The following is a 16,958-nucleotide window of genomic DNA, read 5'->3' as shown; positions in this document are numbered from 1 at the left end:
ATAATCAGCTCAATCAGCCGACATACGACCGCTCGTTCAAAAGTCGGGTCAGTGTGTGTAGTGACACGATGGTCGAAAGTCTGCCCAAATGGACGATTGTCGCCTCATTTGGTTGGTCGTACTGTTAAATATTTTCGTTCCAATCTCGTTTCCGCTGTGTAGTGCGTATAAACTTCCGACCGATCCACATCAGTGAGTACGAAATTACAGTCATTGCTCACAACAACATGGCTGTAAAAAGTCGCTAATGGGACGTCCGCTCTTCCCTTTATTGTCCTAAACAAGGCTGTGTGTATGCAGTCCATGGACCGAGCGATCGGATGTAAAATCGATCGGCATAAAAAGTTGGTGGAAAATTCTGTAGTGTGTACCCAGCTTAATAGTGATGTCAGGCTAAACTCTTACATAATCCTGGAATAAAGTGTCCCGATGGTTCTATTCATAGGATACCTACCTCCTATGACACCTGTAATTAGAGTATCAGTGCATTGATTTACTGTTACATTGTGTCAAAGCGATTTTACAGAATTACTGTCTAAAACTGGTTACAGTTATGCAATTATTGTGCAGATCACAAGATATTGCAAAAGCGTTTACACACAATTGTATTTTATCGTACCAACGCAGATCGCGTCTGTTGAGTTGGTTTTCTAAGCGTCCTAAAAATCTCGATCAACGATGGAACGATGTCGGGCAAATGTGGCAGTGTGTACGCACTCAGGACCAGCAGTGTAGACAGATATCTGTAGAGGGTACAGAGTCAGGATCTTCTCAGCAGATGGTTATGACAGATGAAGATCACAGATCTGAAGGTAAATCATGTAACTGTCTACACAGGAATCAGCTGCTCATCGGGACTTTCAGTCATTGGTGAAATCATTACAGAAATTGCATCTGAACTAGGATTACATAGGTGTGTACCCAGCTTAACACTTTCCACATGGAGCGACGTCATCCCCAGCACAGGAAGTTGTGAAATGTACAGGTCAATATTCATAGTTTTACCCATAATGCAACAGGACAAGAATCCACACATTTCAGCACTAATCACCCACAGCAGCTGTTTCACCAGAAGACTCTCTAATGTATTGATTGCTCCAATGGGTTTCTCTATGTTTTTCTGGCATCTGGAGTTCATTTTAGATTTATTCAGCACCATGAGGCCGGTGATAAGAATTAACCTTGTCCTGGTCTCTCCCAGTACTGCGAGCTCAGCGTCTTGTCTGTGTTTTGAGAAGTTGAGTCATTTCTATACCGCTGCTCTGCAGGATGTTTTCAAACCTGGAGGACACATAGCGGCTTCCTGTATGGAGAAAACCCCACAGCACCGGCAGGGAGGACAAAGCTCGTTCCTGCTGAGTGTCTGCCTCCAGGATCAGTCAGTGCTTTATGTTATACCAGCTGGACATTAATACATCAAAGCCTCTGCGTTATGGAGCAAAATAGAAGTTATTATAAAAGGTTTATAGTGAACTAAATCCCATCCACTTGTCATGGTCCAGGAGCCGGTCAATAGGCCAACGAGGGAGACTGAGGGTCCTGAGCTCCATTCTTTAGAATTATACACTTCAATTACAGTTTATAAATGGAAATACAATGGACTAATAATGTTATGTATTTTTAGTATCATAAATATTTTCTAAATCAACCCCCTTTGATCCATAATTCCAAGGTTTTAAAGGGGCCTGTCCACTCTTGGACAATACAGACAATAAAGTCCAAGAACCGCTCCGGTTACCCGGATTCAGGACGTGGACCAGCTCGTGGTCTCTGCAGTGACGCTGCGGGGATTACGTGAGCGCTACGAGCTGTCTACAGCCCTTCAGTACAGCTATAGGTAGAGCTAGTGAGAGAGATATAATGGATGGAGTCCTACAGGGCCGTGAACCCCGGCTTCAGGTAACAAGCAGGGTTCTTACACGCTATACAGGGGGGAGGATGTTATGTTAAGAAATATATTCTTCAGAAATGTAATTTCTAATAATGTTTACATCTGTTGTCCACACCGCTCTCTGCATCCTCCACTTGGTGCGGCCGTACGAAACGCTGTATAGTAAGAGAGTTCTCCAGCGCTGGTTCTGCAGCCCAAATCCCCTGTTACAGCAGGAGATCTCCATCACTTATTATCCTCATATTACATATTTGCACAAGTAGGAAATGAAGGTCCAAGAGAATTTTCAAGCACATGATGAAATTGTAACTATTAATCTCCAAGCTGCCAACAGCAGCTGATGCATATTAAACCCTTTCACAGCAACACAACCGAATTACTGAGAAAACCCAGAATACAGCAGAGGGTGAGAGACTGACATCCTGGCCCGCAGCACACTGGGGAGAGACTGAAATCCTGGCCCGCAGCACACTGGTGAGAGACTGACATCCTGGCCTGCAGCACACTGGTGAGAGACTGACATCCTGGCCTGCAGCACACTGGTGAGAGACTGACATCCTGGCCTGCAGCACACTGGTGAGAGAGCGAGAGACCGACATCCTGGCCAACAGAACACAGGTGAGAGACCAACATCCTGGCCAGCAGAACACAGGTGAGAGACTGACATCCTGGCCTGCAGAACACTGGTGAGAGACGGACATCCTGGCTGCAGCACACTGGTGAGAGAGTGACATTCTGGCCTGCAGAACACAGGTGAGAGACTGACATCCTGGCCTGCAGCACACTGGTGAAGGACTGACATTCTGGCCTGCAGAACACAGGTGAGAGACTGACATCCTGGCCTGCAGAACACTGGTGAGAGACTGACATCCTGGCCTGCAGCACACTGGTGAAGGACTGACATTCTGGCCTGCAGAACACAGGTGAGAGACTGACATCCTGGCTGCAGCACACTGGTGAGAGAGTGAGAGACCGACATCCTGGCTGACACTCAGTGATTAAGATGTCTTAATGCTGATCAGTGAATGACAGCAATTTGTATCTAGGACACAGTTCAGCCTCCAGCAACAACCAGTAAGACCTCAGCGTGACTTCATAGTGCTGTCATCACAGGTCTCTGCTTAATATTTCTTTGTCGTTCTAGAAGAGCTGACAATCTACAGTCAGTTATTGTGCAACAAAACACTCAAACGCTGTAAGTATATTATGTTTTTCTGTAGTTGTTTTTAAGCTCAATGTAACTAAGGGTGCTGCCCCTGGATGTGAAACATTTAGGGGAGAGGGAACTGCTCTCGAACTACGAACCTGAAAAATGTACATTGATCCATCTGAGGGATAAACTAATACTATGTCTAGTATATACATTGCCCATACCACAAACCGCCCCGATAGAGGTGGGACAATTCCGATTTGAGGGATCTGTCCCTATTGTTGGGAAAGATTCTGTCCAGTGCTGTTCTGCATGGCAAAGTATCGGTGAACGAGTGGCAAATTACTGGGGTGCACACGGCAATAAAAATTTTTGGATGGGAGGGAAGAACAGGGCAGTCTGGCTAGCCTATCTAGGCGCATCGCTGGTGGAGAGGCCACACCCCCAGTGTCACGTGACCTATATTGGGGGGGTATGAATTGCCCTGTTCTAGCCACAATGAAGCAGATGTTCAGCAACACTATAGGGTTGTGTCTCTTGTGGCTCTTTGCATATTTTCGTTCCTGTCCAGACCTGCCCACGCCCTGCTGAGGTTGTGTTTCTTCCCCATTGTGTCACATATCTTTTGTCATTACACCACACCCCCAAGACATTATAAGAATGATTTATAACACCTCAGATTATCAGGGCTCTGGGATGGAGATAAAAGGATTATGGGGAATAGAATGTAAACAATGGAACTTTATGAACGGTGAGCTCTCCAGTCATAGAAAGTAGGTAAAACCCTGTAACAAGAGGTGTGATCCCGCAGCTTCCTGCAACTTCAGGCTCTCTGCTTGCAGCTTCCTATTGGTCCACTTGGTTGTGGCCCCCCACAGGCTCCGCGCCCAGCTCTGGAGCCTCGGGATAAACTGCTTCCTTCTATAATGTCCAGGCCTCCGTGAAGGAGCAGCTCAGTCATTCATTACCTGGGAGTGTTCCGTTAAGAACATTACTATATATTCCCAAATGGTTATGTTACTTTGAACAAAGAGACATGTGCCAGAATACAGGAACCCAATTAATCAGTGAAACCTTTGTAGAAACCAGAAAAAGCTATACCTGTGTAATCAGCGCCCCTACTTATATACATGTGTAGTCAGCGCCCCTACTTATATACATGTGTAGTCAGCGCCCCTACTTATATACATGTGTAATCAGCGCCCCTACTTATATACATGTGTAATCAGCGCCCCTACTTATATACATGTGTAATCAGCGCCCCTACTTATATACATGTGTAATCAGCGCCCCTACTTACATACATGTGTAATCAGCGCTCCTACTTATATACATGTGTAATCAGCGCCCCTACTTACATACATGTGTAATCAGCGCCCCTACTTACATACATGTGTAATCACGCCCCTACTTACATACATGTGTAATCAGCGCCCCTACTTATATACATGTGTAATCAGCGCCCCTACTTACATACATGTGTAATCAGCGCCCCTACTTACATACATGTGTAATCAGCGCCCCTACTTATATACATGTGTAGTCAGCGCCCCTACTTATATACATGTGTAATCAGCGCCCCTACTTATATACATGTGTAATCAGCGCCCCTACTTATATACATGTGTAATCAGCGCCCCTACTTACATACATGTGTAATCAGCGCTCCTACTTATATACATGTGTAATCAGCGCCCCTACTTACATACATGTGTAATCAGCGCCCCTACTTACATACATGTGTAATCACGCCCCTACTTACATACATGTGTAATAAGCGCCCCTACTTATATACATGTGTAATCAGCGCCCCTACTTACATACATGTGTAATCAGCGCCCCTACTTACATACATGTGTAATCAGCGCCCCTACTTATATACATGTGTAATCAGCGCCCCTACTTACATACATGTGTAATCAGCGCCCCTACTTATATACATGTGTAATCAGCGCCACTACTTATATACATGTGTAATCAGCGCCCCTACTTATATTCTAGTAAATAACAATGTCAGTCTTTATTCTGATATTGGAGGGGTAAAATCAGCCTTTACAGCCACTTACCAACTGTTTGTTGAAGTTTTGCACACATTGTTCAAACTGTTCGTCTTTTGTCTCATCTGCTTTCCCAAGTTTCTGTAGCACCTACAGAAAAAAACACAAAAGAAAACAATTTAGCAAAATTTGATTTTTTTATATTTTTATTTCATTTTTTTTGTAACCAATATCGTCTTTTGAGTCCATATACAATCATCCTTTTAAGACTGTAATGTGGAACAGATTCTAGTATTTGGGACATGACGGCATAGAGAGGAGTCTTATATCTGAACACAGAGGTACCCGTTATAGTTACCAGCAAATCCTTCATCATGCTGCGACACAAGAGGTACATATACAAATTTTGCATACATAGAAAATATACTGCCTGCTTTTGCGTGGTGCACACATATACATACTATGCAAGGTGCATACACTCCCAGTATAGACTGTCAGCTCTTTGGGCCACATCAATCAGCACAAATGTAACAAAAATATTTCAGTGAAACAAGCAGTTTCTGGTCCGTTTTAAAAAATAGTGACATGTGGCAGAGATTCGGTTTATAGCAACAACTTACTATCAAAGACTTTCCGCTGAGCACAACTGTACCTGTAATAATAATTACTCAGTGTGAGTCAGGAGCTGTTGATACAACACTTAAGGACTATTTTACACGATTGCATTTGACACATTGCATTTTGACGATCATTATTTCTAACCCCACTTGTAACATGTGAATTGATAAAAGACAGAGAACTGGTCAATGCTATTGACGCACTCTGAAAAAAACAAGAAGTTCAACTTTGCCCTCAAACCAGCACTGCTGGTTTCAGAGAAGATTATCTGTTATAAGTCTGGGTACACATGAAAAGGCTTACAGCAGATTATTGGATCAATCACTCAATAAACGATTGTTCGGTCAGATATCGCATTAGGGTGTACGCTCCAAAGATGAGCGATTATCTTTCTAGAGCACATCGTATCGTATCGTTTGATTTTTAAACCGGACTAAAAATCTCGTTCAACGATGGAACGACGTTGTTCCAATCAAGCAGTGTCTACGCACTCTCGATCATAGAGTTTACAGAGTCACCATCTTTTCGACAGATGAAGATCACAGATCTGAAGGTAAAACGTGTATAGTGCGTACACATGAATCGTTGGTAAAATCGTTATAGATAACCCAGGTTAAAAAAAGAGTTTAGAATTACCATAGTAAGCAACCAAATTACCAGGCAATGTGATGATTATTTGGCTGGTTACTGTGATATTTTTGGTAAGGGATAAAGGACATCGGAATACGTTCCTGCTGTTCACGCCAAAAATGTATATCAAGTGCGCTGACCATTTTCATAACTGGCCCCAGAGTAGAACCGTGCACTTGTTGTAAATGCCAATTCTTGTCACAATTACAACTCAAAGTTTGTACGTTCGGAGATGTTGTGCTCTGGTCCCACCAATTAGCATATAAATATCTTATATTTAATATGTAGCTCAGACAAACTGCAGCTCACAATCCCAGAATCCTTAGCGCAGCTGCATTTTCTTTGCACTATTTAATTATTTAACGTGTAGGCACGGTTAAATAGACTATCTTCTTTCTTTAAACTGAACCATGAGGGAAAAACAGTTCAGTTCCTCGTGAGAGAGATGTTTTTGTTTTGTTTCTCAATTGCAAAAAACAACCCAAAAAATAGCCCAGAGGGACTGTCGTCACATCTGTCCAGAAAACATGCAGAAGATTTATTGAAGGGAAAAAAAAAGTTTCTGCATAAGAGAAGTTACATGTATCGGCAACACAGCAGAGGGTGGAGTTCTGCTGTAGGAAATTGCAATGCAAAAGAAACACTTAATCCTGAATTCCAAAGTGGGCATTGGACAAGTCTGGATGTGCCACATTCTGCACCCGCCTGTTGGATGTGTTTCTTGATACCATATGCAGCTGGCAGAAGTTAACCCTTAAAAAGAAGACTATCGAAAATTCCCACCAAGACGTCGTATGGCATTGATTATAGAGAGCATTGTTGTCTACTCTCCCGGAATGTCTGGGAGACTTCCGGTATGTTGGTAGATCCCCCAAATCCCCACTGGGTACTACAATAAAATGTCCCTGTCTTTCATAAACAGGGACAGGTGTTTTTATACTTATATTAGACATTATTTTCCTCTAGTGTTTCCTTTAGATAACCGATTTATCAGATTGTCCTACGTTTAGATTATAACCTTGAGATTTAGTACTGTATTTATCTAGCAGGAAATAGATCTGTGCTACAAGAAAATGGCCACTGCTATCCAGTACGCAGAGGTAGCCATTGTTTTATGTATGTTTTATTAACATTTTAAAAGCAGCAGAAGACCCAATGTTTGCACAGATTTTTATTAGCTTTTTTAAGTAGCCGTTACTTAGTTTTCTCCCAGTGTTACCACAGGATAACTTGCCAGTGAGATTGTCCAATTGTAAAGCGATACGGAATTTGCTGGCACTATATAAATTATTGATGATGATGATAATTGCCCCGCACACAGAAGCATAAGATTCAGCTCTAGAGCTATACAGATATTCCCTTTATTACATTATATTATATAAAACTGTATTATTTACATTAAATGGTAGTTACCAGAAAGAATTGTGCTACAAGAAAATGGCCGCCAGTCTACTGTCTGTCTATGTATCATAGCTGCCTGCTTTTCGGGAATATTGCGCGACTTCCCGTGAAGGTAGATTAACTAAAACCTCCTAACCGGCTCTGTTCCGCCATCCAGATCGGAATAGCTGTTTCTCACGGGTGGGAAATTTAGGAGGTAATTTTCATTCACGTTTGGTTTTTTTTACAGATTTATTTGTTTTTTTTACATAATCCAAAATATATTTGTGAAAGTTTGATAGTGATTGTTGATCATTAAAGAATGTAGGAAATATTTAGTAAACTCTATCCAATCTTTAATGCAATGACAGAGCAAAGCAAATAAAAAGCCCTGTTCATTCACCCCGCAGAGTTCAATGAAAGGTCTTATAAGCCTAAAATGCAAATCATCTTATCTATAAAAATCTACTCGTAACAGGCAGAAATGAAAAAGTAAAAGTTGGAGTAATTCAGAAGTGAAGATATTTGAGAGAAAATGGTCAGCATATAAAAAATGCATTTTTCCACAGAGACTTCCTGTTAATAGTTCCAGTTAAGACGACTGCGGGAACCACTCAGCAACTGCGGCTGAAAACAATACACTAACTTGCAACCAGCTGCATAAAATGAGTATTGTAGCGTACTGCACTGTGGTGTAATAACCGCCTTTGCAGGTTAAGTAAAAAAAATCAATAATATTCCAAAGTACAAATATTTGACATCAATGAGACCATCCATCCTTCCCTGAACAGCAAACCGCACCCATCTCACTGTAATGTGTTTCCCAGAGCTCTCGTCTAGTTAATCTGGTTTATCAGACGTTGAGAACAGCGTTGGGGAAACATGTTGGGGCGTATTCTGCGCCACAGTAATGCAACAACAGAAAAAAAACTTGCAAAACTACAGGGAAGAAATGAACAGTTGCTGTAAAGCACAGAATCCATAATCCTGCAGCAAATCCAGAGTGACTGACAACACCCAGTGACACAAGGTGACGGAGAATGAAATCACACTGCAGATCTAACACACCTCCAGGTGATGACATTGTGATCTGCAGAGATCGGCTCCCAGGAGATGGATGAATGAGTCACAGATAACTGTGAGAAAAACGAGATCTCAGAGAATGTTACGGAGTCTAGTGGTGGGGGCTACAATATGCCATTTAGTAGACAGACGCTTAATATGGATCCCACTGGAGAAGACACTTTAGCAGAGGGGTAAAATTGGTGGAGAGATATATAAGTCACAGGTTTCTATTGTCTGTGTTTTAAAATCCCATGGAGATTATTTTTGGCTGCAGGAAGAGTCATGTAGGGTCCCTGGGGTAATGACTGGAGATAAAAGGGTCGGCTCTGTTTATTAGACCCATTCCAGGGCTTCCAACTTACCAGTCATTTTGCAGCTAATCAGGAGCTGCACTTGTGTAGATAAAAGGCTGAAAGGCCGTTCCCTCAGTCTCTCACTACCTGGGGAACAGAACAGAAGCCTGCTGGGAGACACTACCATTGTTACCAGTAAGTTCTGTCATTTTGGAGCATATTTAACAAATAATGATAGTGCACTATCGTGCACTTACCATTAAAAAAACGTCCCTCTGTGCCCCCCGCATATTTAAGAAGGGTGCATCGCAGCAGATATCATGGATATCTTCTGCTTTGCATTCCTTTTCGATTTTGGGAGCAGTCACCATTCTACAGTATGGTGACTGCTCCCGGCCACAATCTAACAAGTTCCGAAAAAAAGTTTTTTCCGGAAACTTGTCATGATAATGTACGCCAGCTGAAGCTGGCGTACATTATCATAACTGAAAAATGTCAGTGCTGCTCCGAAGAGCAGAGCTGGACAGCGCATGTGTGGAGGGATCACATGATCCCTCCCTGTCACTCACCGCTCACTCTCTGCAACTATAGTTGCAGAGACAGAGCGAAGATGTTTGTGCGCATGTGCAGTTCGAAAAAAAACATGCGCAATTGATCTATGAAGAGGAGCGAGGAACACCTGGAGGAGATCCCGCGTTCCGAAGAGGCGGGGGAGTATGATTTTTTATCACAGAAACAGCAGTTTATCCTGTGTGATAATATTCTGATACAGCTTTTTCCCTCTATAATATTCTGAGTTACTTTGATCATTTGTTACAAGAGGCATTTGTTTAACATCATTTTTATAATTAATCACAGGTTATTTCAATCAGAAATAATCTGTAAAAGCAGATCTGGACTATTAACGCACAGAGCTACGGGAATGTATATATATAGGTCATTACATATATTTACTACAGCCAGTGGCGGAAGTGGGAATATATATTCTGTGAATGACCGTGAAGGGGATAAGGCTGGAGAGTAGCGTTATCAGTGGGTGGAGTTTACCCTCTCCCTGCTCAGATAAAGTTCAATTGAAGTTTCACTATCTGTGAATAAACACAACATGCCCCATTTGGAACACAGCAAGGAAAATGCTGGTTTATCCAATTAATTATCCTCTACTAGAAGAGAGAGAGAGAGAGAATGAGTGTGTGTGTGTGTGTGTGTGTGTGTGTGTGTGTGAGAAAATGAGGCAGAGAGAGAGAGAGAGAGAAAATGAGTGTGAGCAGGAGAATGAGAGAAAGAGAGAGAGAGAGTGTGTGTAGTGAAAATGAGAGAGAATGCAAGAGATAGAGAATGCAAAAGAGAGAGAGAGAGAGAGAGAATGAGTGTGTGTGTGTATGTGTGTGTGAGAATGAGAGAGAAAACGAGAGAATGCAAAAGAGAAAAAGAGCGAGAGAGAGAAAGAAACCAAGGTACAAACAAGCACCAGACAATGCTTTTGAAACCCACCTCATACTGCACATGAAAGGCCAACTAACCGGAGGTATAATTGATGCATCCAATTACGTCATGAACCAGAACTCCAGGCCACGACCAGCAATATAAGCTACAGGATTGTGTGTTTTACACGTAAATGGCCACAAATCCCAGTGTGTATGTGCACAAAGCAACTGCCAACCCAGACCTTAATTATTTGTCTCTCTCTGTCTGTTTGTGTGTGTGTGTGTTAGGGGAATTTAGACTGTAAGCCCCATTGGGGCAGGGACTGATGTGAGTGAGTTCTCTGTACAGCGCTGCGGAATTAGTGGCGCTATATAAATAAATGGTGATGATGATGATGATGATGACCTACCAAGGTGTAATCAGAACGGACGGTAAAGCCAAGCGGACAATGACAGCATTGGAGAGAGTTTGTGTCCGTCATCCAACCAACGCTAATGTTGTCCATGTTGGACCAGTTGTGTTAAATCTCGCTGTCCATGGACGATCTTATTTTCCATCAGTTAAACTGTTTGTATGTACAGGGAAAAGGCCCCTCCCAGGGTCAAAATCTTATCAAAAATATCTTCTATATTCCTATGTTCCTGAAATTTCAACCATGGAAGGGGAAAAAACAAAAACGGAATATAATAAAAAGCGTTTTATAAAAAGTGTCTAGAGGGTCCGCAGCTCAGCAATACGTGGAAGCTGCTAATTGGATGACACCGAGACAAGTGTCCAGTTATGTTTATCTCGTTGCCTCATATCAGGGACAGGCCAGTAATCACAGGTGATTCTATTTTTGGACATTGTGTCTTCTCTCGGAGTGGTGACCAATCCCTGACTGAGCCAAAAAAAAGTCTGACGTGGTCATCACAGCTCTGCAGATAATTAGCAAGTGGGCACTTTCCAGCAAGAGAGATACTTCATTCCTCCCTGGGAGCTAAATGATGACCCTGCAATATAATATCTGCCTGACAGCCATCACGTAATTCAGGGGCAACCTGCAGACTGCTACTATGGTCGTACTAATCCAATAAAAGTTTTAGTTTTACTATATAAAATATATACTGAAACAATTGCATGAATATATTAATGGCTGCACAATTGTCTGGAATAGAGAGGTGGTTCTATCCACTAGAACCAGTCACCCGCAGATAAAACCGGTCAATTCTATACCTTCCCCGTAGACCTCAAGCTCATAACACAAAGGATAGGAGATTTAGAAGATATAAGATTCCAAACTTGTAATGTAATTCATGGATGGTGGTGATCAGGTTTAACTGGGGATCACGGTTCCTGCTGGACCACAAATAAAAGCTTCGCCAAGCCAAGAGTCAAGGCACAATCATTGCCAGTTCAAAGGTCTGATGATGTGAGCCTGCTAAAAGCAGGAAGACACTTGCTCTTACCCACTGCCTTGCAGGGCAGTAGAATGAAGACAGATCAAGCCCAAAGCAGTTGAGACCAAATACAGGAAAGACTGAGGTTTCAGGTAAAGCCACTCTCACTATATGCTTTCAATACGCAAGTCTGCCAAGATTGGTGTAGTAAGCTTGATTTGTATTTATCTATTGTAAAAGTTGTAACCACTTCCATAGGAAATGTGGGCAGCACAGTGGCTCAGTGGTTAGCACTTCTGCCTAACAGCACTGGGGTCATGAGTTAGATTCCCGACCATAGCCTTATCTGTGTGGAGTTTCTATATTCTCCCTGTGTTGGTTTCCTCCGTGTGCTCCGGTTTCCTCCCATACTCCAAAAACATACTAGTAGGTTAATTGGCTGCTATTAAATTGCCTTTAGTGTCTCTGTCTGTGTGTGCATGTTAGGAGATTTAGATTGTAAGCTCCATTGGGGCAGTGACTAATGTCAGTGAGTACAGCGCTGCAGAATTAGTGGCGCTAGATGATGATGATGAAATAAATCATTAATTTATTATTCAACTGAGTGTGGCTGTCTGCTGTGTAAAGTCACTGCCATAGTTCCAAATAAGGGGACAACTTGCAGAGTAGTCACTCAGGGGCCTATTCGGCTGATGTAACCCAAAATAGTAGCCGTGTCCCAGGTACCATCACACAGAGCTTTTAATATAGGTTAATGTACAAACCTGGGTTCTCTTGTTCTAGAAGTATAGTTTAATTTGAAGTTATAGTACAGACTTCAGAGCATTAAATATTAAGCCATGTTTCTAAACAAATCATGCACAAGTACTTCAAATAAACCACAATCATCTCAGCTGTCCCTAGAAGCCCCGATTCCACCTAATTCCACAAACAGATGTTTCACCACAGACCTACTGAAGGGTTGCGACATTCTGCTATTTCACATCTCTGCTCTCCTGTAGTTGCTGATGACTCATCTCTCCGGGTGCCGAGATCTGCACATTACGTCTCAGGGAGCAGCAGCTCAACTGAAAGTTCACCAACAAGTTATAGAGAGAAAATATAGCTTATTTATCAGTAGTATTTATGCCTCTGTATAAACATTCAGCCAAATACTGTATATTGTGAAATATATTCTGTTCCAATAACATAATATCTCTTTACAGTTGAATTTATGAAGGCTGCTTGTTCTGTAGAGGTAAAACCATAGAAATACAACGAAACTGGGCCCCGACTTTTATGAACAACGGCAGAAAACATACTCGTTAAACAGCGTCTGTCACCTACACAACGGACCCAACTACACACGTTGGACCCATATTAATAATCTAGCCAATCAATTCACCAGGAAACTGTGACATCACCGCGCCACAAAGCCACAAGGTGTCTCAAGTTATCATGAACATTGGTCGGGGCGTATTTAGAGATTGACGCATATGCGCTCTGAGCGTATGTAGGGAAAAGACTTTAAAATAAAAGTATTGCATGCATATGTTCATGTATCCCATCCTGATTTAAAACATTAGATTTTGCTCCCGTACAAGGGTGTATACTTGCGCCCCACGAAAGCACAAAGAGGCGGCTTTACCGTATTACTAGTAAATTCTAAAGCCACTTTATCCTATTTGTACACAATATAATAATGTAAAGATGTGTTGTATACACGAGAGAATGGTGTCTTGATTGTGTTATTAATAAATGCAAAAGATGCCTTGTCCATATAAAATACATATACAAATTAAATACAAACATTTGTCGCTTTTCCCTTTAAGAACCAAATGGTAATCCTCTTTCCTGCTGTAGTTTAACTGAAAGAGTCAATTAAGTAATGCAGATAGACAGCTCAATTTCATATAATATAGACGCTAATGATTTAAGTACTATCAGCTGTAAGGGTCAATATGTAATCAGCCAATCAGAGGACAGTTCTCATCATTGTGCATAGTCTCCCTGACCTCCAGCATCTGCAAGACGTACATTTCCTAAAAACACTAAGGGCTAGATTTACTAAACTGCGGGTTTGAAAAAGTGGAGATGTTGCCTATAGCAACCAATCAGATTCTAGTTATTTATATAGTACATTCTGCAAAATGACAGCTAGAATCTGATTGGTTGCTATAGGCAACGTCTGCACTTTTCAAACCCACCGGAATCTTTCCGTTTGATACATTTACCCTCAGGTGTAAGGAGGAGCAAGTTAAGGATAACCCAAAAATGATATATAGACGGAAGCGTGCACATTTTTGGTGTGCATGCACAGTACGGAGAAGCTTATCCTATGCAAAAAACAAAACAAAAACAAAAACAGATGTATTCCAACTGTGAATGAGCCCAAAAATGTGTGCCTCCGCCATATGTAGATATCTCAGATATAATTATGTTATTTAGCAATAATATTTATTTTCAGGACTGTTTCATTATCAGTCGTAAGAAAAAGTGAAGACTATTTATCTAAAAATAGATACCCAACAAGTAATAATATTCGGGATAAATATTGGTAATCACACTGCCTGGAAAACGTTAGTAATTTTATATATATATATATATATATATATATATATAAATATATATATATATATATATATATATATATATATACACACACACACACACATGCATGTTTCTCTATCTCTATATCTCTATATCTACACACACACGTACTAATCACAATGTAACAGAGGGCTCCTGGTTTGCAGCCCTGTCCTCAGATCATGTCCTGCTGGTGATCAGTGTGTGTTATACAGTCTGCGGATGAAGCGACAAACAGCTGTCGGATTACTCGTCCGGCCCACACACTGCACACGTCCTTCTCGGCGTAGAATCCTCCGGCTCGTTCTCTGCTAGAGACAAATCTTCCTCTATAAATAGATGGTTTCCATGGCGAATGGATAAAAAGGATGATCCTTATAGGCATCTCTCGGCCTCCATATCCGCCTGCTTATATTCATATAACGTTACATCAGGCTGGAGAGATGACTGCAGACTTCAAAAAGCTTTTCAGTGGCCCCCTGGACTACATGTAATTCTCATACTGACATTCTGCACAGTACCACTTCCCTGTTTCTGTGCTGCAAACAACAACTTTGTGTATGCAAGATAATTATACAGTATCACTTCTTTTGTTCTGTTTGCTGGGTGCAATGCTCAGAAATTATTTGTGCTATATGAGGTAGATTCAATTGCCGTTGGATATCACCGCGAACATTGACGGCCATTACGGTAAGGAATATACGCTCATTTTTCATCACGCCTCTGTGGGTTTGTGAGGAAAAGTGAGCGGAGCTTCTAGGCTGAATATCAGCGGGATGTGTCTCAATGGACTGTTCTGGAGACACATGAAGCAGAATTGAATATTCCCCTTTAGATTTGTACATACTTGCCAACTCTCCCTGAATGTCAGGGAGATTCCCTGAAACAGGGGTGACCTCCCTCACTCCCTGAAGAGTCTGGCATTCTCCCTGATGCTGAGCCAGTACAAGACGTGGTTGGCTTCGCCATCTTTGGCATGATGACACAGTTCAGAAATTGTGTCCTATGTCCATGTATTGATGCATATGGAGGTGGCCATTTTCATGGAGACCAAGATTTAATCACAGACTGACAGGTAAGACAACATGACTTCAGTAATGGAGACAGAAATGTAAAAGACACTTCAGTCTCTAGAGATTCAATAGCTGCTTTTCTTTAAAAGCATAGTTGCCTACTCTCCCGGAATGTCCCGGAGACTCCAGCATTTCTGGGAGACCTCCCTAGAGAGCAGGGCAACCTCCAGGTTCTCGCCCCTGCAATAACGATGTGATTCGTCAAGCCCTGCCCACCTCCCCCTGGATCTCCCTGAAGCCAACGAGGAAAAGTTGGCAAGTATGGGTTTGTACACTATATTGCATACTGCCACTTCATTAGCACACAGTGTTTTATCGTTAATTAACATCGTTTTGTGTTCTGAATACAGTTCTCAATCTGGTTGCTGCATCAATGAACATTTCTAGAAAGTAATCAATAAGAATAACTAATAATCAGGTCACGTCTTTTTGCCATGATAGCGGAGTAGTTTGCAGTACGTCCACATAGAATACACAAAACCTAATGTGAAGATGTTTTTCCCAGCAGCCAAATCTCGCTGGACCTGAGCACTGAATGATCGCAGCAATCCGAGAGTCCATACGTATACATTGAGGGCAAGCAGAGGCATTTAGACAATGGCTAGAAAATCCCACAATCACGGAAAGTGACACATCCGACTAGGTCAGTTATTTCACAGATAAGAACAGAGGCAGCTAAAAGGGAGCATATTTGCACCTGGAAAAATCATGTTGTGATGCAAGTTATATAAATGCAGGTTTTTTTCATTGAAGGAAAAAAATGGCTGCTTTTACATGTAGCACAAAATTAACGGGCAACTGTATTTTAACACTGTGATTAAAAGTTGAACTTGGATGTACCAAATCTTAAATCTGTTCTTAAATTATAAATTTGCCCCCTCCAGCAGTGCAACATGGTTTTACCAAGCTGCAAAACGGCACCGAAAAAAAATAAATCATTATGCTATTAATAATTTATGGTTCTGGACTACCATGGCAACCACAGTCACATGATGTAGTGAGCTTTGCAACGCCCATCTGAGCTCAGTCTGCACTATGACATCCTCCTTCTCCTCCCTCAGCCATCACATGACCTGCTGAGAGCTGTGAGCCTGTGTCTGTGTAACAGACTGACTGTGTGTCTGGCAGCCATTTTTTATTGCCCTCCAGAGAGGTTTTGAAAAGGAGATAATGCATTGTAAGAGGATAGCAAAAGAAACGATGGAAGCAAAAAAAAAAGTACTTAACTTATTTTTATTATTATAACAATTTATTTATATAGCACATAGATACAACGTCTATCAATTAAACGATGTCCAATCAACACACGTGAGGACAACAGCTAGTTAAAGAAAAATAAATAAACCTGTGGGATTGCTGCTTTAATTCTTCTATAGAGCCAACAAGTCTGCACAGCACTATTAAAAAGATTATAAAGGCACCATGTTACTGCACAATGAGATTTTTAATAGCGATGACACATGGTGATGGGCTGTATATCACACCC

General features: G+C 41.7%; 1 protein-coding gene across 7 annotated transcripts in view; it reads right to left on the bottom strand.

The window, feature by feature from the left end:
• The window catches only part of BIN1 (bridging integrator 1), a 90,826-nt gene that overhangs the window by 41,644 nt on the left and 32,224 nt on the right, over positions 1–16,958 (bottom strand). For all 7 annotated transcript variants that reach the window (XM_075181111.1, XM_075181114.1, XM_075181112.1 and 4 more), the window contains exon 2: positions 5,108–5,188. In XM_075181111.1, the coding sequence (XP_075037212.1) occupies positions 5,108–5,188 (81 nt within the window). The remainder of the gene's footprint in view (positions 1–5,107; positions 5,189–16,958) is intronic.

The sequence above is a fragment of the Mixophyes fleayi genome, chromosome 7, assembly GCF_038048845.1.
Source record: "Mixophyes fleayi isolate aMixFle1 chromosome 7, aMixFle1.hap1, whole genome shotgun sequence".
NCBI lineage: Eukaryota > Metazoa > Chordata > Amphibia > Anura > Limnodynastidae > Mixophyes > Mixophyes fleayi.
This window is presented reverse-complemented; position numbering and strand designations above follow the sequence as displayed.